This window comes from Telmatherina bonti (assembly GCF_933228915.1).
Source record: "Telmatherina bonti genome assembly, chromosome: 9".
Classification (NCBI taxonomy): domain Eukaryota; kingdom Metazoa; phylum Chordata; class Actinopteri; order Atheriniformes; family Telmatherinidae; genus Telmatherina; species Telmatherina bonti.
Window position 1 is genome coordinate 35,299,618 of NC_136627.1, and position 22,032 is coordinate 35,321,649.

The window sequence follows — 22,032 nt, forward strand, 5'->3', positions numbered from 1 at the left end:
CTCCATTTCCCAGACCTGTTCAGGCAATCTGAGCTGCAGCAGGCCGCTCTGTCTGAGCGTCGTCTGCAGGATCTTCACCAGTTCCACCGGCTTACAGGACGACAGGCGCGGCATCAGCTCCAGAAGTTTGTCCACAAAGCTGTCCTGGAGGTGGGGCAGCTCGGTCAGGAAGAGCCTGAAAAGACGCCGCCGCGAGATTTTAATGCTTGTGGCTCAAAACAAAGTCAAACACAATCATTTAGTTACCTCTGAAAAGACTCGACTTCCTGCAGAAACTTTTCACAGCTGCTGATGAGGAGATCCAACCTGAGGAGAAAAAGCATCTGAAACATGTGGACACACTTCCCGTTGGACGCATGCAGGCGTGTGTGTGTGTGTGTGTGCTGACCCCTGTCGGCTGCGAGCCGTCAGGATGAGCTGCAGAGCTTTGGCCTGAAGGCGAACGTGATGAATGGTGGCCACCTGTCTGCTCTCCAAGCCGCTGTACAGAAACTCCAGCTTGTAGGTCTCCTCCAGAATCTCCAGATCACATTAAAACAGACTCAAGTCACTAAAAACAACGTTGCTGCGGTGGAACATGTGTGTGTGTGTGTGTGTGTGTGTGTGTGTCCTGACCTGCTGAGCTGCGGCGGTGGCCGTGACGTTCTGTTTGAGGCACAGAGGGACGGCCATGTTCCACAGCTTCTCCTGCAGAGCCTGAACAAACAACTTCTTACTCCGTTTTTCTGAGGTAGGAACTCAGAAACCAGAACACGGTCCTACCTTCATGAGGAGCAGCTGGCAGCGCAGGTACGTGGCACAGAAATCCGCAGCTCCGGCAAGTTCTGTCTGCAGCTCGCCGAGCCGCCGCAGGTCTCTGTCGGACACACAGCAAGTCGCTCGTGTTCATCCAGACACCAAACCCGGACAGCCAACAGGGGGAGGGAGGGTGTGTGTGTTTACCGGATGGTGAAGTCCAGCAGGTCCGGAGCTCCGGGTGTCTCCAGGTTCTGGATGGTGCTGATTCTGTTGAGACTCTGCTGAAGGAAGAGTTGGGCCGACTCCACAGAACTCGAAGCAGAACCGGAGCCTGCAGAGTCCAGACTGTAGACCTGCTTCCTGCCCGGCAACTGAAACACACAACACACAGATAAAGAAAGAAATACTTTGTTTAAAAAATAAATAAAAATAATTACAGCTTTTTTAATCAACATATTTTCTGTGTTTAATTTTCAAACTATTACTTTCTTTTTTTTTTTTTTTCAGTATTTTATTGATGTTTACTAACTCCTTTCTGTAAACAAGCTTCTTGTAGATATTAAAGGTTTCATTTGAACCTTTCTGGAGGAATAAAAACCCACTCAAAATAAAACAAAACTCTAGTTTCCTGATTTAGTTTCTAAAAACAAACAGGAAAAAAAAGTATCTTTAAGACAAAGCTGGGACTGATTTATGACTGATGTAATCAGGAACAATCATGATTTTCTTTCTTTTATCTAAAATTGAACTGAATGAATGAAATATTCGGTTGGATTTTCAGCTGAATGAAGACATAAAGACTCAGAATGTTAAGGAGCAGAAACGCTGTGGGTTTACCCTGAGCGGCGGTACGAGGTGCGACAGGCTGTCCCTCAGGTAGGCGTAGTGTCTGAAGGTGTGGTCGGAGAACAGCGCCGGCATGGTGGGACACGAGCGCGCAGCGTTGAACACCAACACCAGCACGGCGATGTCTGAGAGCGACCAGTAAAGGAAGACGAAGTGAGCTCTGTGATGAAAACCTTTTTTTTTTGTTCAAAGTTTTTTTTATTGATAAATTAATTAGACATTATATTGAAAACACAATACAGTCATCTTTTTTTAAACAAACCCACCCTGCTGCACCATAAAAAAATTCCACAAACAATAATTTAAAGGTGAAGTTACTCATGTAAGATAAGTGAGGGATCCACCTTTTTAATCTGATCCAGAATAGGTTGCCAGATATTGAAGAACTTTTCGACGCAGCCTCTTAGAAAGTACCTTATTTTCTCCAGTGTTAAATGATGGAAAAGATCAACAAACCATCATTTAAAAGATGGAGGATGCTTTTCCTTCCACTTAAGCAGTACAAGCCTGCGAGCAATAAGTGTGGCAAAGGCAATTACTACTTTATATTTATGACTGCTGAAAATTTGTGGTGCAACGCCGAACAGCTACCATATTAATCCCAAATGAAAACCTTCCTGAACAAAAAGACAAACTTTCCTGTTTCAGGTTTTCCAGAAGGATACAAGCTGGATCGTCCATGTCGGGTTCCGGGGTGTCGAAGTACGGATGTGTGCTGAGCAGCTCGGGAACGAGCGGCAACACCAGTGTCGGGTGGCGGGAACCCAGAAACTTCAGACACCTGAGAGGTGGGGGAGGGGGTGTAATGAAGCAATCAACAACAACTGGACCGTGCATCATTTAGAGCACAAAGGCAGTCCTACTTCCAGACAGAGTTGCGGTCGGTGGGATACTTGTTGAGGTTCTTCAGCAGCTCCAGGAGAGCCAGCTGGATGCACTCCTTCGTGGAGACGTTGGTGTAACACAGCAACTCATGGAGAGCTTCTCTGATGTCCCGAGAAGAGTCCTGAAAACACGCAGAGGCTTCATCAGCGTGTCTGATCACAACCTGCAAGGTCAGCTGGATGAACTGGGAGTGCAGCTGGTTTACCTCCAGTACAGCCAGCACGGTGTCCAGCTGGTCCTCTCTCAGCGTTATGTTGGTGGAGATCTGTCTCAGCACGTGGATGGACTGCAGCCGCACCTCCTCGATCTCATCGTTGAACATGTCCACCAGGAAGTCCAGACACTTCTCTGCAAAGCTGGGCGAGGAGCGGGCCAGCTGGCACACCGCCTCCACCGCTGCGATCCGGACCTCTGAGGGAAAGCCAACAGTTCCAGTCTGAGACACGCCAGGAAATCTGACTCATCGAGCAAAATAAAGGAAGGTTTGCTGCAGCAGATCTTTACTGTACCGAACATCTCATCCTCCAGCCCGTGAACAAAGGCTCCGCAGGCCCCTGAGGCAATCAGGTTAACAGTGTTGGTGTCCAGCTTCTCCTTCGGTGCGTCATCAGCCCACTTCCTGCCAGAGGAGAATTCTCCAGAAGCAAAGAGCTCTTTGGCTCGTTCGTGTGCCGTGCGCTTCCTCTGAACACAAATGGCGATATAACAGAATCAACAGTGCTGCTGCAAATAAACGCCTTCACATTTCATGTTTCTTGTTGGATATTCTCAGAGGAATTGTGGCCCTCTCAGGAACAACCTTCAGTTACTCACTCTGAGATCTGACATCAGCTTCTTGTCCAGAGTTTGCTCCAAAAAGTGAGGACTGACCTGCAGCATCGAACCCTGACACACAGGAACCCACAGTTCAGTGTTTTTCTCATGCAGACACAGAAATACATCATGCAGGCACAAAGAGAAACGAAGATCATATGAGACCGAGAAGAGTATCACTCGGATTTAAGAACGTATCAACACATTAAAGCCTTATTGAGGTGTGTTTTATTTTGTTGCATCTTTATCCTTCCCCCTTTAGGTGAAGTGTAGAGATACTTCTTTTTTTTCCAAAACCCACCCATCCTTCCTCATGTCATCTTTTCCTCATTTATAAGGCGGCGTCGGTTGAACTTGCTGCAGGGCTGAAGCTTCAGGTCGGTTCTGTAAACTTGTCATGAAGGTTAAATGTCTGGATGTCTAAAGTCGGATGAGCTGGCTTGAACCTTGAATTTCCCCTCGGGGTTAAATAAAGTTTCTTCGATTTGATTCTTTTTTTTTTTTTTTTTACCATAATAATTAGGGTTGGGAAAATTGCATCGAAAAATCTAAAATCTGGATTCTTTTGCTTCACAATTTTAATAACAATTTTTTGTGAAAAAAATATTTTTTTCTTCAAACAAATAAAAATAATCCATGATAAAAATTTTGTCATTTTTACTGTTTTAATTGCAATGGACTGGCGAGCTGTCCAGAGTGTACCCTGCCTGTCACCCAAAGCCAGCTGGGATAGGCTCCAGCTTCCCCGCGACCCTGAATTGGATTAAGCGGTTCAGAAAATGAATGAATGAATTGTTTTAATTGATCTTTTTACTTGTCTTTTGGGGCGTTAAAGCAGCAGAATGATAATCTGGCTACTGTGTCGTTTTTTTTTCTAATTGAAATCAAGAAATATTACGGGCAAAAAAATAAGTTTTATACATTTATTTTGTTTTTAATCTACAAAAATCAGCAATATCAAAGAATTGCGAGAATCGCAATTTAAATCGAATCGGCACCCAAAAAATCTGAATCGAATCAAAACGGGACAAAAGCGTATCGTCACAGCCCTAATAATAATCACAACACACTTCGTTAGTCATTCATGTCTCTTCATTGGCTGACAAGCAGTGTGTGAAGCACTTTTCCTTGTTTTTATTTTCTCTACACAGACGTCCAGATGGAGACACGTTAGCCGAAAGACCGACAAGAAACTGGAGGAAGGTGGATATTTTTATCCCTTGTTTATGACCAAGACGAATAAAAACACATCGATGAAGATGAGAATAACTGTGTGTTGCACCAATGACACTCCCTCACCAGTGTTTTAGCAGCCTGCACCCGAACCATCCAGGACCCATCGCTAACCATGTGACTGATCTTCCCAAACGCATCATCGACCAGCCGGATCTCCTCATTGGATGATGGGATGGGTACGATGCTGATTGGACAGAGAGAACGGAAACGAGTCAGACTTTTCAGGAGAGCAGCATCTGAGCTGGGTCAGGTCTTACAGAAGTGGCTTTTCAGCCGCTCTCTTCCAGCTCTAAAGCTGCTGTAAACAGAAGGGAAACAACTCGAAAAATTCACCTTTCTGGGTACAGCTGGCTGAGCACCCAAACCATCTGCACCGCGGCGGATCGGACCTGCTCGTAGTCATCAGTCAGCAGCCTGCAGGCCTGCAGACACACGTGTCGACATCAGCGACGTTTCCCATGGAACTAATGTGTCGCTTCATCCGTCACACAGAATCACAGGAGAAACTGGGATTATACCTGCTCATAAATGATCTGATGAATCTTCATTCCTCTCTCATGAAGCTGCAGCTGGAAAACAAACACATTCATACGACTGAGCTGAGTGACATATCCAAGCAGCATTGTATTTATTTTTTTTCATTGGCTTTATCCTACCATGGCTTTAATGGCAGCAGTGCGGACTCTGGGGTCCTGGTCTGCAAAGTAGTCACTGATAATACTCTGGACGTCCCTCACACCTCCTGGATTTATGCAACAAAACCAAAATATGACATTTTAAAACAAAGTTTAAATGTTGTTGAAACTACAAAAAGCACAGTTGTGAATCCTACACAACATAAGCCCAGTTGTTTCAGTTTAAGTAGAAATGTTTATTGGACCTAAAGATGTGCCCGGCCCCTCGCTGCCTTTAGTCAGAGGCGTGTCCACCAGGCCGAGACATCCCAGGAGCTGCAGACACTTGTTCCTCACCCCAAAATACGTATCGGACAGATGCTGAGGGCCAACAACAAAACAAAAATAAAAAGAGTTTGTTTTTTTGTTCCAAATATATCAATTACAACTCATTTAAGCTGATTCATGAGTACTGTTTGTGTACTGTGTGTATACGAGTGTGTTACCGTGTAGGCTACTTCTATGAGCCTCAGTCTGACAGCAGGACTCTCAGGTAGTTGTGTCCCGATGACCAGCAGAGTGTCCAGCAGCTGGGCGAGAACCTGATGAGACTCTGCAGACACACACACACACACACACACACACACACACACACACACACACACACACACACACACAAAGCTTTTGTTGACTGTTTCAGGGATTTTTGGAGGTTGAACACATGTTTTTTATCTAATCTATATCATGTTTAAGTGTAAATGTGCGCTGCGATGGACTGGTGAGTTGTCCTTTCACCCAATGACAACTGGGATAGGCTCCAGCTTCCCCGCTACCCTTAACTGGATTAAGCGGTTAGTTCAGCGGTTCTCAACCTTTTTGCAAAACAGTACCCCTTGTAAAATATTTTTTCAGCCAAGTACCCGATAACCAGTGCAAAGTACTTTTGGTACAGAAAAAATACAAAATACAGCATTTTATCATTTGTGTTTGGCCTTTTAAACTTTAATTGTGTTTTGCACATGTCTACTATACACATCAACCAGGACTCCACTGTTTGCGTTGTCAAGGCGACAGTGGTGTTCAATTCACGTCGAAATGTGGGATTTTGGGAGGAATGAACTGGTGTAAATCTAAATGTAAATTCAGTTTATGAATGTACGCTTATGTTTATTGTAATATATTAAATATTTATATGATATTACATTTATATTATTTTATTTAAGGATGTTTTAAAGAAAACATAAAAAATATGATGAATGAATTAATGAATGAAGTGTAAATGTTTTTTTCTCTCCACTACCTTCCTGAGACCTTTGAAAATTCATCAGGTTAAATTAAAGTAGTTTTTGACACATGATGATAAATGACATGATGAACAGACTGTAAATGAGTCTTACTCTCATTAGTGAGTGTGTTAATGGCATCATCAACAATGCAGTCAGGGCTGAAGCCATGCGTCTTGGACAGCAGGCCCAGTAGAGAGGCAATCTTCAGCCTCACAGAGTTATCTGTCTCCTAAAAGAGGAAATCATCATCATCATCATCATCATCATCAACATCATCATCATACGTGGTTTGTGTGTAACATGAAGCAAAGACGCAGCCAGCAGTTGTTTTAGCTTCACCTTGTAGTAGTGCTCCAGCAGGATCCTGATCACACCTTCCACGCTCTCCGCCTCCACAGGCTTGCGTGCAAACTGCAGCAGGTACTGCAGGGCATCAGTGGAGTTGGTGGCTTTGCAGAGGTCAATGTGCAGAGCTGCAGACTTACTGGGTTTGGAGAGGCGCAGCTTCTTGGCTGGAGTTTCTTCATGGGGAATCTGTGAGCATACAAAGTGAACTCTGAACTTTTTCTGCCACAAAAGGCGTTAGGTAAATTCACCTGGAGAAGACAGCCAATCTGTTGTTGGGACACGTACAGCTGATTAGTCCTTTCTGTTTTCTGACATTTTCAAGGCAAATCCTTCCAAAATCTTTACTGATACTTGAGCTTTCTGTTGTCAGCATATATTTATGTATGTCCAGAGACATGATGTAATAACAGATCAGTTTCTGTGCAATCACAGGTTTAATTCACACATCAGCTTCTTTCTTTACATCATAGTACTTGTTTACATTTCTAGCCCCTTTTAGCTGGCTTGCTTCCAGCTGAAATAGGAGCTCAACAGAAACATCAAGTCGTGAATGGTAAATATTTACAAACATGCACCTAATTAACCTGTCAGTTAATAAAGAAATAAACCAGATAAATAGTTTAACATCTGCAGTAACAAGTTAGCACTAACTGAAGCTAACTAGCTAATACTGACATAGTTAACCCTACTACAGTTCAGGTTAACTTTGCTACATAAAAACCAGCTTAACTTAGTTTAAGCACAAGCTTCAGTGTTAAACAAAGAAACATAAATCACAGAAATGTTGTGTTTATTTTTACAACCAGCTGATTATTGATGCTATAATAGCTTAGCATTAGCTAATAGTCTCGTTAGCGTACAGCCGCATATTCAAACTTCAGTTTTAGTTTCACGAGGTGAAAACAAAAAGCAAAGAGACTTTTATATGCTCACCTGGACAACTTTAGAAAATTCCTCATAAACCCGCTTTTTCAAATGTGCTGCCATAATTAGAGGAAGATAGTTAGCTACAGCGCTCCCATTCAGAGTTTACAATTGTCCATACAAGCTTTCCGTAGCTACGGGAAACGACAAAGGACATATTTAGTAAATTAGGCCTGAAGAACTGCATGACTATAAAATACAACTTACAGACAGGTAAATAAAATGTCTATTAATTATAAGTCTATTAAACTAAAAATGGATTTGAACTTATTTGTAAAAAGTATACTTAAACCAATTTAAGTGCACCCAAACACTTATTCCACTTATATCCAAATATTTATTCATATTTTATGCTTGATATGTAGATATGACCTTTTATCATGGTATATATGAATATAACAACATTCATCCATTCATTCATTATCCTAACCGCTTAATTCTTTTAAATTATTATTTTAATTTCAAATATCATACATACAAATTCAAATATAGACGCATAAGGGATGTGAGAGATGTACAAAGGGTAGTGAGAAATTAACAGAAAATAGAACAAAGAATGAAGAGTAAGAGCAGACAACAAAAAAAAGGCTAGGGGTTTTTATTCATATGCAAGTCTTCTATTGGTGTATCGATTTTCACAGCATTCTTCCCTTTCATGTAACCAAGAGAAGAAAAATACTGGTACAATTCTTTGTGAAAAGTGAAAATTCTGGGAATGGACTTCATAAATCTGTTTTTTATGTATGAAAAACTTTCCAAGTATCCAAACCGCCTAATCTGATAAAAGGTTGCGGGGAAGCTGGAGCCTATCCCAGCGGTCTTTGGGGGAAAGGCAATGTACACCCTAGACAGCTCGCCAGTCCATCAGTGAATATAACAACAATATGTGTATAATATAATGGATAACAACATATATAATAAATAAAATCTTACATTTTCCACTGTTTGTATCCACCAGTTACATGTTTAGTACTTTCTTTCCAAATATTTAAATAAATAAATATCCCAAATTACAAATATTCCCACAAATGTTATTTTTAAATGGACATCTCAAAATAATCAGTTTTATTGATAATGTCATAGTTTATTCAAGTAACAGATTTCAATGCAAATGTGGGTTTATATTATATTTCAGACCAAAATAAAGACATTGGGGGCCAGTTCCGTGCGGACAGTCTGACCCCGAGTCTGTCACCATGGTAACTGACTCTGTCACGTAAACCGGCTCACCAGTTTCTACCTGTCTCCTCCCACCTGAAGCAGCTGTGGGTTGTCATAGCAACGCCACTCCAGATATTTAGAAGCAGAATTAATTATTTGGGTGAAGGAAAGATTGTTCAGAACCTGAGCGTCTGTGGGAGTAGGCTGTAATTTCCTCCTCATCCTCGGTGTCTCATCCAGCAGCACCAATCTGCACCTGACGCAACGCGTGTAGAAAATGACGTTAAAGCAAGTTTTGGACTTTTTTTTAAAAAAAAACTATATTTTTGTAAACGGGACTTTTTTTTTTTTTAAATAACACAGTAAGACATAATATTTGAGAAGGAAATCTGGAGTCATGAAAGTCTCTATGTCTGAAATCATCATTTGAGTGTGTGATGGTTGAAATACTGTCAGTCTCTCTGGATCCCAGCAGACGGTGCCTCCTCACCATCCTCTTCCTCCTCCTGAGATGAAGGAAAACATTCTGCTTCCGTATATTTTAAACAACCAAATGAGGCAAAATCTGAATATTGATTGATCCGTTGGCTATAAGACGCTGTGAGACAGGCCTATAAAGTCAGCTTATCAGCTGACAGAACATGTACCAAAGGGGTTAAAACAGCATTTGTGGGTTTTAACTTCTAGATCTAGAAATAACCACAGAATATTTGATAAATCAACCAGTATGAAATAAAGTGTCCAACCATGATCCAGTACGACACATGACCTCACAAAAAGATTTAGTTTAACTTAACTTGAAATGTTCTGCATAGATGTTATCTCTAGTGGGACTGAATCTAAATTAAATTTTGATTTTCTTCTATTCATGTGTATGTCAACCCACATGATAAATGATGAAGATAAATATTTGATCAGTGGACAAGTTGATTCAAACTTCCAAATAAAACCTTCCAGCAGGGTAAAATAACTAGTTTTTTCTTGGTGGTTGCCATGGTGAATCCAGGTATTGGAGTTCCACTGATGATGTCTCTTGGTGTGGTTCTTAACTCTGGGTAAAGTAGCTGATCTGGAATTGAAGTTGCTCAGCTCAGTGAGTTAATCCAGAGTTCCTGAGTAGACCCGGAGTCTGCTGAACGTCTTTTCTGGAACAGGTCCCTCGTCATCAATTTTAGTTTGAAATGACAAATTAAAACAATAAAGCTAATATACTCTATTTATACAAACAGTTGTACATCTGCAACAAGATCTACATTTATTTGATATAATTAACCTGCTGTTACTTGACAAGTTTACGTAAAGAAAAAGGTAAATTACCTGGTAAAGACAGAAAAGAAGAGCTGCTCAGGCTCATAATTGGGGATCAGCATTTATGGTCAAATATTGTGGAAAATAAAAACTTTTTAGAAAACAATATCATTAAGTGAACATGGCTGAAAAACACGCACACTGTAACCCACAAGTTTGAGTTCTTTCTGCTACAAACAGTCGTAATTTGCATGAAAGATGATCATATTTAAAACACGTTTTTCTCTAATCGAGCTGCCAGATTTGATAAAGTTCAGTGTTCAGTGTTTTTTTATAACCCAAATTATTTTGACAAAGGGCAACATGACAGAAATCCAGATGTGAAAATGAAAAAATGTGCATAAAAAGAAACACAAGAAAACAGGCAAAAAGAGTCAATGAATTTCTGACAGCTCGATTCCAGCTGCGGACCCTTTAGCCCTTCTGTGGTCGACTCTCCATGTGTAGAATCCCACGATACCCACCATGAGCGGCAAAGCCCCACACAGCACGATGCGGCTGATGGGCACCCCACCTGAACAGTCCTGGCTGACTGCAGGGGGAATCTGTCTGGACGGAGCGTTTTGGATCAAAAAGGAAGCTTTGAAGTCCAGAAATGCATCCCTGCTGCTTTCTGTGGTGTTGACCTGACAAGTCCATCTCCTGTTGTCGTCGTCCGCCTGCAGGTGTGTGATCAGGGTGGTGTTGCAGTGACTGTCTCTGATCAGACGGTACCTGCATGGAGAAACTCTGGTTACTGTTTTTCTGCATGTTAAGTGAAATCTTCCATTTCATCACTGATCAATTCTTCCTCAAGTGTTAAAAAACGCCCCTGATGCCTAAAAATGAATACATCAGTCACATGTGTCACAGCGGCTTGCATGAGCTTTCTGTTTCACACATTGTGCTTTACTTTGACGTTATGGCACAAAGCAACCAGCAGCATCATATACTGACTGTAGACATGAATGTAAAACATCTGGAAACAGTGGACTTGATTAAATCTAAACAGAACAAAAAGAAAACACTGTATTTGTTTACTGAAATATTAAAATGTCTTTGTTTGAATATTTATTTACACTATTTCCCAGTTTAAACAGATCCTTTCATTTGTCTGGTTGATGGAACAGGAGACGGCACCATCCAGCAACAGACACTAAATGTCTCTAAAAAGTTAAATATTGTTGTTGCTCAAATGTTTAATGTTTTCTCAAATTTATTTCATCAAATATTGCCATTTTTTCTCCGATTGTTGTATTTTAAATGACAGTTTTTAGTTTTAATTTTCCCTAATATATGTGTATTTTTGTCTATTTCCATGGAGCCTATGTGGTGACATCAACAGAAAACATATTATATTGCCCGGCCAGCTGATGTGTACATTATGACCAGTGTCAGCATATTGCTTTTGTTTAAACCTGTTTACCTTGAACACTTGAATTAAGCCTCCTATATAATTTTAACACTGTTCTTAATAGCAAGAGATTGCAGAATATCTTAAAAAATCATCCCAAAATTAAATGATTGTTATGTTGATGTTGTAGCCATCAACACACACACATATGCACATTTACAAAACTTTATTTTGCTCTAATTTTTCTTGATTTCAATTAGGAAAAAACAACAAAGTAGCCAGACCGTTATTCTGCTGCTATCATGTCCAAGAAGACAAGTAAAAAATCAATAAAAAGAATAAAAATGACAACAAATTTATAGTGGATTAATTTGATGTATTTGAAAAAAAAAAAAAATCGATTTTTAACCAAAAAAATATTGATTTCAAAATTGTGAAGCAAAAAAAATACCAATTTTGAAATAAAAATATGATTTACCCTGAGTTTTTTTTTCTCTAATTAGGTTTGAACAAACCTTTAAATTTAATTTTGAAGGATAAATATATATATATATATATATATATATATATATATATATATATACATATATATATTTGATAAATATCCTTTAAATATTTATCCTTCAAATTAAAATTTAAAAGCTAATTAGAGAAAAAGAAACTCAGGGTAAATCATATTTTTATTTAATTATACTTTATACTCCTAACTGTCCATCTGTTTGCCACCCATCTCACTTCTGTAAAGATATTGTTTATTTTCCACTTCTTGGTTTGGCTCATTTTCAGGTGTTTCGCCCAGAACCAACCTTCCGCCGTCCCGCACCTCGGCTCCGTCCTCCTGCAGCCACCTGACGCTGAACACCTTAGCAGAGTAGTCCGTGCAGCTTCCTGCATCGTAGTAGGTGGAGAGGATGCAGCTGAGGGCCAGCTGGCCCCCGGAGCGCAGCTGCGTGATGCTGGAGGGCGAGCTGATCGCGAGGAGGGAAAGGTACACGGCGGTGACGGACCTCCCATCCCGCTCACACACGTAGGAGGCCGCGTCTTCCACGACCAGGTCACGCAGGATCATGGAGCAGTTGGACGTCACCGTGATGCGTCTGGCTTTCCTCGAGCTCCCCACGACCTGGCCCCCTCGCACCTCCACCTGGAACTCCTTCCCTCCTTTGAAGAAGGTCCAGTTGATGGTGGAGCAGTCGCGGGGGGTCAGGTGCATGCACGGCAGGAGGGCCTCCCCCCCGAGGGTGCTGTACACAAACACCGTGTCATTTGCGCACCTGGCACCTGCAGATTTCAGAGAAGAACTTAACATCTGCAGACTGTTTTCTGGGCTGAAGGTGGACTTTAAAGCAAAAAGCAGCATGTCCACGTGATTTCTGCACACAAATCCTGGGATTTATGGGATGTGGCAGAGATGGAGAACACAGAACTACGGGACATTTGTCTTGCATACTTTTACTTCTGTCAGCACTGTGTACACCCGGCTGTTGTCGTGGTTTATGAGGAAGTTTGATGCTGTCTAAAGCTCCCAGAGATCAGTAGAAATCAGAGGAGCAGGTGGTTGACGAGCAAATCAAAGTTCTCTGAAGCACCACAAATAGTTTGTTTTGTACTTATATGAAAGTAGATGCAGACTAGAAATGTTTCACCTGCATAAACTTTCTGTTGTTCAGCTGATCAATCATGTTTCCTGCTTGATTAGTAAGGAATTCAGATGATTCATTCATTCATCAATTTTAGCTGAAACTGAAATACAGAAATTGATTCTGATGATGAAAATCATAATCCAGAGTTATGGACAGAAATATTTTCCCTACAGAAAACAGTAAAATGGTAAAAAACACACAGATAATACATCAGTTTTTTGCATTTAGCAGACTTTTTTATACAAACCAACTTGAAAGACGAAGGATGATGTGTGGTTTAGCTTTTTAAACTGCTATGGTTGGGTATCAAACCAGCAACCCCAAACCACGACCATCAGACATGCTGGCCAGAACTAAATGCTACTGTCTGATAATGTTACAGTAAGAGACATATTCAATGCATTTACCTCATTACATAAATACTATTTAACATCTGGATCATTGTAGGTTTTGTACAGCTCATCACAGTGTTGCATTAATGCTGTTTTTTCTGTAAAACGTCACAAAGTATCTGAGTCAGCTGCCCAGATCCGACAGAAGGAACTGAAACGGACTTTAGTGCAGGAATGAAACCTACCTGTTGGGAGCAGACTGGCGAGCAGCAGGAGCTTCATCAGCTTTTCTCTGGCCGTCATGTTTCTGCGTGTCTAACCGTACACTGCAGCCACACACACACACACACACTAAAAGGCTGCCTACATTTCCTGTGTTTGCTTCACGGGGCTCAGCTTCACTGCTGGGAGGAATGCTTGCATGAAATATCACACTTTAAAGACGTCAGCATTTTCTCACAGTCTGAAAATTGTTTTATTTACAATTCATTTCATTCCTATAAGCATCACAACAAAACAAGTTTCTCCATTAAATATGTCCAGGACTGGAAATAAGAAAGTTTTGCATCAGCTTTGCTTTATAGAACCTGCAACATGTAGCATGAAACACAGTATTAACATACTTATATTCCCAGTATTTTTTATTTAAGGACCATCTGATGCAGCATCATCTTTGTGTTCTGAAAATAAAGATATTTGTATGGCATTATTAGAACTTTTTGGACCTTTTTCTTCCTTGTTTTACACTTTCAAGTCTGATCCAGGAAAGAAAATGGGGATAAAAATAGTTATTATTTGACTGTTTTAGAGAATGTAAAAAAAAAAACCCAACAAAAGTAATGTTTGTATATTTATTGTTTATTACTTTGTGAAATGTCAGAATCTTTGCAATGCATGATTGCATTTCTGTTGTATCCGCCAGAGGAGCAGAAGACAAGTATTGGATTTTGTTTTAGCCATATTTTTACCATAAAAGGATGCAAAAGGATCTAGAAACTATAAAATATGACACACTTGGCATGAAAGAATTAAAATATGCTTGTAAATAAAGAGGTATCTTTTAGAAGCCGCTCAGACGTTTGTGCTGCAGCTGTTCTGATTGCCTCTTCACTAAAATGCAGTTTATTTGTAGTGATGCTTGTATTTCAGTTCAGGGCATTTTCTGTTGTACAGAAGCTGCAGAGGATTCTGAGAAAATGCATTATTCAACAAGGCGTAAGCAGAACATCCTACTTGTGATCTTTATTATTACCACATTGTATGTCACCGTTCTCAAAAAGTGGTCCTAGGTGTGATATGCGAGCGTATGCAGCTTGACTTTCTTTACGAGGAAACCTAGCTGTGACACTTTGTGGTGCAAACATCGAACTGTATGTCCACAGCAGCTCTGATTTGAAACCGGAGGTGGAAACTTGACTAGTAAACAGCACAATTGGCAGTTTTGCTCACAGTAGAAAGTCTAACATGAATTTTGTGTTTATTTAAGGTTTATTCCTTCAGTTTTTCGGCTAATCATAAGAAACTTGACCAGAATTTTTCTTTACTGTTTTTAAAATTCCATTATTCCTGTTATTGAATTTGGTACAGAAAAGAAGACGAGCACGAAACCAAACCTCGGGACCACTTTGGTCCCATGAACAAGCATTTATAAATACATATTTTTGATACATTATAATCCTCATACACAGTATTATAATGCATATTCTGTATTTATCTTCATAAAACACAACAAAACAGGATTTCTTATGACAAAAAGGGGATAAAAACCTTAAAATATATTTTTTAATGATATTTTTATAGATATATGTTTATATCAGAAGATGTTAAAATCTGATGTGAAAAAGTGGGAAACAAAATGTATAAATTGTATTTTATGAGGGTTATTTGGTACTGAAGGGTGAAAGAACAGCAACAGGATCCATAAGTCATCAAACACGAAGCTCTGCAGTTATTCTGGTGGCTGAACACAGAAATGATTTGATTTGCAGACTGATGCGCTGGTGCTTATACGGGGATATTTTAAGCTTATCTTGCTATAAGACCCATCCAGCATCATCTCAATCAGATCAGCTTGTGCATTTTTTCACTGGGGAGATTAAACACCAGACATCTGATCACAGTCTGAGATTTTTACAGGACAAATATACAGTCAGAAAAACGACTCTCTTTTAGCAACAATATAATAATGTACAATGTGTTAATGTTGCCTTAACAAAAACTGTTCTACAGAGCTGTGATGCCAGAGCAGCACTTCTGAAACAGGACTACTGACCAAAGGAAGAACCGTGGCGTTGCAGTGATCCGCTCAGACACTTCATCAGGTTCACCTGTTCAGCTAATGTCTACATTAGTATCTAATCAGCCAATCACATGGCAGCAAGTCAACACATTTAGTCATGTAGACATGGTGACGATGACCTCAGAGTGAAGGAGAAAGGAGATTTATCTGACTTTATATGGGTGTTGCTCTGAGTATTTACTGGGATTTTGACCCACAATCATTTCTAAGAAGAGAAAATATCATGCGAGCAGCAGTTGTCTGGGCCAAAAATGTCTCAATGATGTCACAGGAGGATGGACAGACTGCTGGAGATGGCAGAAGGACAAGAAGAAGTCAGCTCTGGTTCCAACCATGATATGCAGAACATCAAACCCGTCCAGTCTGGAAGCAGATGGTCTCCAGCAGCAGAAGACCACAGCGGGTTCCCTCCTGTCAGTAAGAACAGGAAACTGAGGCTACAATTCACACAGACTCACCAGAACTGGACAATAGAAGATGGAGAAACGTTGCTGGTCTGATGAGTCTCCAGTTCAGCTCCACATTCACATGGTAGGATCAGAATCTGCTGGAAACATCATGACAACATGGATCCATCCTGCCGTCAGGATCAACGCTGCAGGAATGGTGGGGGGGGGGGGGGGGATTCTCCAGCATCACTATGAGTTCACTGTTCTCTGAGTACCACACAGTCCCAGGATCATCATCCAGTTCCAGTTCTCATCATGATGTGGTGGAACCAGAGATTCTCATCACACTGTGCAGAAACTGTCTGGTGCTTCACGTCAAGATGGAGGTAGATCTCTGAGGAATGTTTCCAACACTTTGTTGCATCTAAGACACTTAGAATGAAACGAGGGGTCAGGTCTGGAACTGGAAGGAAGACTTTGTAGTATGATGGGTGGGTTTATGTTTATAGAAACGAGCAAATAGCCGCGTTTAGGCCAAAAGTACCTCGGAGAAGAACTTTCCGTTTAATGACGTCTAGATCTGATAAATCTGTCACATCCTGCCATGAAGTTAAAATCCCAGGATTGGGCGGCAGCAGCAGCAGGATGCTTCACATTTTGGTGATTTCCTGCTGATGGACAGCTCGCGTCCCCCCCCACCCCCGTTACCCCCTCTTGTTTTTTCACATTCTCATCATGCAGGATGTGGTTTGACCATTCTTCAGAGACTCCTCCCAGGTCTGTGGTGAAATCGGGGACAGCCAGTTTACTTTCAGCCAGGATGCTTGCTCAGCTTAGTCTCTTTTCATTTCTCCTTAAGTGGGCCACAAGTTGCCCAACGCTTTGTTTGCATGATGCAGTGTCGTCTTTAGCAACTGAATTTCCCCTAAAAGCTGTGAAGCTTCACGTCAAAGAACACAAAGAGTAAGAGAGACATATTAGGGGATGAATGACTGTATAGATGATGCTATAAAAATCCCTGAACAGGAAACGCTTTTTCTGCCGGTTTGAACTGAATTTGTAACAATAAAAACAAGATTACTTTAAATTCTGGGTAGTTATTCAAGTTTAATGTACACCTTGTGTTTCCTAGTTATCATAGCGACATAAAGTCCAGTCCCTTTGTCTTTAAACACAGAACCTGAGGCGGTCACACCATCACCACCAGGTAAAGGTGACTTTGTAGAAGAAATCGTAGCTCCTGGACAGGAAGCTCCTCTCTGGGGCGTGGGGGGCGATCCTAACGCTGTAGCCTTGACTCTCTATGTCCATCTTCACACAGTCCAGCAGGTCTTTCACAGATGGAACGGCCTTCCACGGCCCAAATGTCACCACAGAGTCCTTATCGGCCTCCAGACTGTTTATGGCGTTGTCATAGAAACCCAAATCCTCCTCCGTCCGCAGCACGCAGATGAGGATGGTTGAGTGGCGTGTGGTGATGGCTTCGGCTCGGGCGATACGAATCAGCACCTGGAGAACATTTTCCCCACAATAAACATGCATGTTTATATTCTTAATGTAGAACTGAATCCAGTTTATGCAGCTCTGTTTCAGATTTCCCAACGAGGAGCCTGACAGGCAGGAACGGCAAATCTGGGCCTTAAGGGCCACCGTCCTGCAGGTTTTAGATGAGTCACTGCCACAAAACACATGATTCAAAGTAAATGGATTGAATAAGTTGTAGTCCAGTTCTACACCATGACTCATTAATCAGTCAGCCGTGTTAAAGCAGGGAAACACCTGCAGGACGGTGGCCCTCCAGGACCAGAAAGTCCCATCCCCTCCTAAGAGAAATGCATTCTGCCCTTCTTTCAGAAGCTGATGCAACTTGCTGAGGTCTAAATGACATATCTGTGAGTTGATTTCTTTTTTTTTAAGAAGCTGCAGAAAGAGTTGGAAATGGAGGCTGTTGTAATTCTCTGTTCTCGTGTATCTCTAATGGGACACTCTGGGGGGTATGTGAGAAGATAAAAACAGGGGAAAACTTTTATCGCTATTATTTTTCTTACTTTACACATCTGACATGAGTCAGGTTGAGGAGGTCAGGATTACTAAACACATGTTGGAACTCTAAATCCTGATAATTAACTCAAATCATAATGTGAAAAACTTTGTTTCATTTCCTGCCATTAAATTTCTGGAGAATTTTTAGATGCTTTAATGGAAATGTGTAAAACAAACTAAATGCAGAAATAAGTAAAAGTATAAATGGAAAACAATAAAAATACTAAATAAAAATACAATAATTAAAACAAAATATATTAATTATGAAGTTATATATACATATATATATATATAGATAAATAAATATATGTCACATACATATTTTTTTAGGTTGTTCATAAAGTTTTATTTAAAAAAAGTTAAAGGTAAACACTGTGATAATGTGGGCTACTTGTAATTTAATGCAATAAAACAAAGCAAAATGAGGAGATTTTATTATTTACAGGTTATTCTGCTCCTATTTTACTGAACTGAGACGTAAACTGGAATCCCTGCTTTAGGCTTTGGTTTTTCTACAATGTTAAAAACAATTTGAGTCGAAAAGAAAGAACCAGAAAAGCTGGAGACTGATATTAATCCAGATTTATGGGGAAAAGTTGCAGACTAAGCCCCTCACCTCGATGTTTTCCTTGTAGTGAGGGACCCTGGAGAGGAACTGCTGCCTCCCCACCAGCTCTCCAAACAGCTGAGGAGTCTCCTCCAGACGTTTCATCAGAGCTTTGATGTTGAACTGGACTGCCTCTTTGTGAACCTGCACAGACGTCAAACAGAGATTCAGCACCTGGACCACCACTCGCCTGACTCCCAGGTGAAAGTCCAGAGAGGCTGAGGACTCACACACCTCCTGGATGTTCTCCCTGGGCAGCTGATCGGACCGGAGGAACTCCAGAACAGCTCCGAAGTGGGAGCCGTCGCGGTCGATGAAGTAGCGGCCCTGTGGGTCAGGACGGAGCTTGGGATGTCCACTGAACATGTCTGCCAGCGTGGACTCAGGGTGTTTCCTGAGGGTGGCCAGAGTGGTGCTGAACAGGTGACCCCCGACATTTAACTGAACAACGGGGGAGTGCTGAAGAGATGGGACAAAACTTATATTTAATTAGCTGATAATACACTAAAATATGGCATTATTAATCAGAACTTCCTGGTAAAGTGACTGAAACCGACTGAATCCCTCCAGATGTGCAGAACTGATGTTTTGGAAACTATTTGGAAGGTGAAACATCATTAAAAAACATCTATTTTACATGAAGTGAAACATTTTCAGATTCTGCTCAATTTCCATTTTCACTTAAAAACAGCCTTAAAGAAAACATCCGCAGTTTAACTGAAAAAATATAAAATAAGCAGTGAAGAGGCTGCTGTGTGGAAAATATAAAATAAGCAGTGAAGAGGCTGCTGTGTGGAAAATATAAAATAAGCAGTGAAGAGGCTGCTGTGTTGTCAGCTGCTGCAGGATGCCATATGATTCACCTTCACACAGTTTAGCTCAGGTTAATAAAAACCAGCGTTTCTCTGCAGCCTGCTGGTGTGTAGAAGCTCAGATCCACTGAAAGCAGCTTCAGTCACAGTAAAATCTGACTTATTAGAAGTTTTACATATTTTCATTTGTTTCATTCAGAGTTTATCAAGAATATTTGATTGATCCTGACATTTTGGTAAAGGAAGCAAACTAATCTCTCTGGCTTTACAAAGCAGCTCCTGCTTACAAACTTATCTAATCCTGACTAATTATAACATCTTCTTTCATTCTTTAAGTAAATTCATCTGATTTGAAGTGTGGATTTTTAATTTCAATGCATTCTAGCTTTGGCTTGAAGTAAATTTATTCTTCAAATAACTGCACAGAAAAATCCCTTTAACACAGTTTAATAGTGATAAATAATGAGGGATAAAAAGCAAACATTAAAAAGAAAATTAAATAAATCGTCTTCCTTTGTTGTCAGTAAAAAATCTCATTAAGTTACTTTAAAATGAAAAGCTTTAAATATTTTATAGTTCATTAAATGATTTATTTTTCTGTTTTAAAACTTAAAATCTGTAAAGAAACGGTACACACACACACACACACACACACACACACACACACACACACACACACACACACAAACACACACACACACACACAACAGTTCACAGCTCTGAAAGCTAAATGATGGGGAGCAAAGCAGGGACACAGAATGGGGAAAAAGCGCTGAAATCATTCCTAAAAAATGTATTTAAAGAGAGGAATCTAGATTTTTCCAGTATTTCGTGAATTTTAATTCTAAAATGATCAAACAAGCAAATAATTATATTTTCCCATCAACAGCTGCTTATCTCCACACACACACTTCACTGAAAAGGTAGAAAAACTTGCTTGTTGTCAAATCACAAGGTGTGTAAGTGTTCCTACATCACTGTTGACCAGTAACTTCATCATCATCACCACCATCACATCTGCTGGTTTCATGACGTTTCTACCAGTTTGCTGCACTGGGATCATAAACATGTTGATGCACATCAGAAGAGTGCTGCATTCACGTGCACACGGACATCTGACATGTACTCAGAAAGGGGTCATCTTACAATCAATGTTTGTAGAAGTTGATCTCCTTCTAATAACCAGTAAACTCCTGGGGGAGGGGCCACTTTGGCCCCGCCCCTTCAAAGTTTGATTTTTATCTTCATAATAAAATAAAGCAAACAAACCTTAAAATGTGTTTAACACCTCAAAGTGTCCAAAAGTAAAGACTCTGTGTACTGATGTGGTTCCTCTCCAAAACCAGAAACTTTCCAGACCTTTGTGATTCACCTGTCCGGCCTGTTCGGCAGGTGAAACTTTCCTGGCGCTCGCGCTGCTTCGAGTTAAAACCGAAACATGAAGAAAGAAGCTTTTTCTTACTGAAACTCCGGAAGACGCGTGTTTTTCAGTGGATTTGAAGTCCGGTAGGCTCATCTTCACTTTACAGTCCAGGTGAGAAGAAAGTCTCACTTTCTTCTTCTGCAACTCTGTGGGACAGGTAGGAGCCAGGGGGCGTGGCCTAACCCGGATCTGGCTCATGAATTATTCATGACTTTATAAAACATACATTTAGACTATATTTAAACTTTTCAGTAACTTTCTCAGCAACCTAAAAGTGATTCAGGTTCCCACTTTTCCCAGCTGAGGCTGATTAATTTTATTTATTAAAACAAAAACAACAACCCCCCCCCCCCCCCCCCAAATAAACAAAAACATGGTTTAAAAATAAAAAAATAAATTAACCAAGTAAAGAAATTAGCAGAAGAATCTTCCAAAAAAAAAGTTCCAGATATTGCTTATTTATGGAAAGTTTGTTTTCCCATCAATTTCTCTTTTCTGGTCCATTTTTCCTGCTTTCATGAAATAAATCAGAGTGATACATCAAGATTAACCTATCTTTGATGCGTAACCAAACACCTGTTTTAATTAGATTTTAAACATTTATATGTCCTGATTTTCATGACTGTTCTCTAGAGGTGAACCAGATAAGTTTCAGGAAAGATTTAAGCATTTGTCCATCAATGGGCTTCTTTCAACAAAAACATGTCCCTAAAGATCCACAGAAGCACCATGAAAAGTTCTCTATACATGCAAAATAAATCGTTTGTCCAAATCTAATCCATTAACATCCACGAGAAGCAAAACTAAATCAAACTACAGGATGAAATATTTGTTAAAAAGCAGCTTATTTAGCTTGGAAACAGATAAAAGTGTCATCCATTAAATCAGATGAGATTTGTGTCATAATTCAGTTTTGCTGCATTATTTGTGTATAGTGGAGCAGACAGTGATGCCAGTTTGTGCGCAACAGAGACAACACCACACATCAAACA

The 22,032-nt window shown here is 40.5% G+C and overlaps 2 protein-coding genes across 2 annotated transcripts in view; both read right to left on the reverse strand.

Moving 5' to 3' along the window:
* ints4 (integrator complex subunit 4) overlaps positions 1 to 7,802 on the reverse strand; it is a 14,339-nt gene extending 6,537 nt beyond the window's left edge. Inside the window, exons 1-21 of the mRNA XM_079246956.1 lie at positions 7,700 to 7,802; positions 6,758 to 6,952; positions 6,530 to 6,647; positions 5,639 to 5,745; positions 5,399 to 5,513; positions 5,175 to 5,260; positions 5,037 to 5,087; positions 4,852 to 4,940; positions 4,582 to 4,702; positions 3,283 to 3,354; positions 2,979 to 3,153; positions 2,675 to 2,880; positions 2,448 to 2,590; positions 2,250 to 2,365; positions 1,576 to 1,709; positions 943 to 1,109; positions 763 to 856; positions 616 to 696; positions 389 to 519; positions 247 to 306; positions 16 to 175 (exon numbers count right to left, since the gene is read on the reverse strand). Coding sequence (XP_079103082.1) covers positions 16 to 175; positions 247 to 306; positions 389 to 519; positions 616 to 696; positions 763 to 856; positions 943 to 1,109; positions 1,576 to 1,709; positions 2,250 to 2,365; positions 2,448 to 2,590; positions 2,675 to 2,880; positions 2,979 to 3,153; positions 3,283 to 3,354; positions 4,582 to 4,702; positions 4,852 to 4,940; positions 5,037 to 5,087; positions 5,175 to 5,260; positions 5,399 to 5,513; positions 5,639 to 5,745; positions 6,530 to 6,647; positions 6,758 to 6,952; positions 7,700 to 7,753 — 2,475 coding nt within the window. The 5' untranslated portion in view covers positions 7,754 to 7,802. The remainder of the gene's footprint in view (positions 1 to 15; positions 176 to 246; positions 307 to 388; positions 520 to 615; positions 697 to 762; positions 857 to 942; positions 1,110 to 1,575; positions 1,710 to 2,249; positions 2,366 to 2,447; positions 2,591 to 2,674; positions 2,881 to 2,978; positions 3,154 to 3,282; positions 3,355 to 4,581; positions 4,703 to 4,851; positions 4,941 to 5,036; positions 5,088 to 5,174; positions 5,261 to 5,398; positions 5,514 to 5,638; positions 5,746 to 6,529; positions 6,648 to 6,757; positions 6,953 to 7,699) is intronic.
* Positions 7,803 to 17,352: 9,550 nt separating this feature from the next.
* kctd14 (potassium channel tetramerization domain containing 14) lies at positions 17,353 to 21,171 on the reverse strand (the record flags this gene model as incomplete). Its single annotated transcript, XM_079246390.1, has 4 exons — positions 21,080 to 21,171; positions 19,040 to 19,264; positions 18,815 to 18,949; positions 17,353 to 17,664 (listed from the first exon to the last, which is right to left on the reverse strand). The coding sequence occupies exons 1-4, from the start codon at positions 21,131 to 21,133 to the stop codon at positions 17,353 to 17,355; spliced, it is 726 nt and encodes a 241-aa protein (XP_079102516.1). The 5' UTR covers positions 21,134 to 21,171.
* Between the last annotated feature and the right edge of the window lie 861 nt (positions 21,172 to 22,032).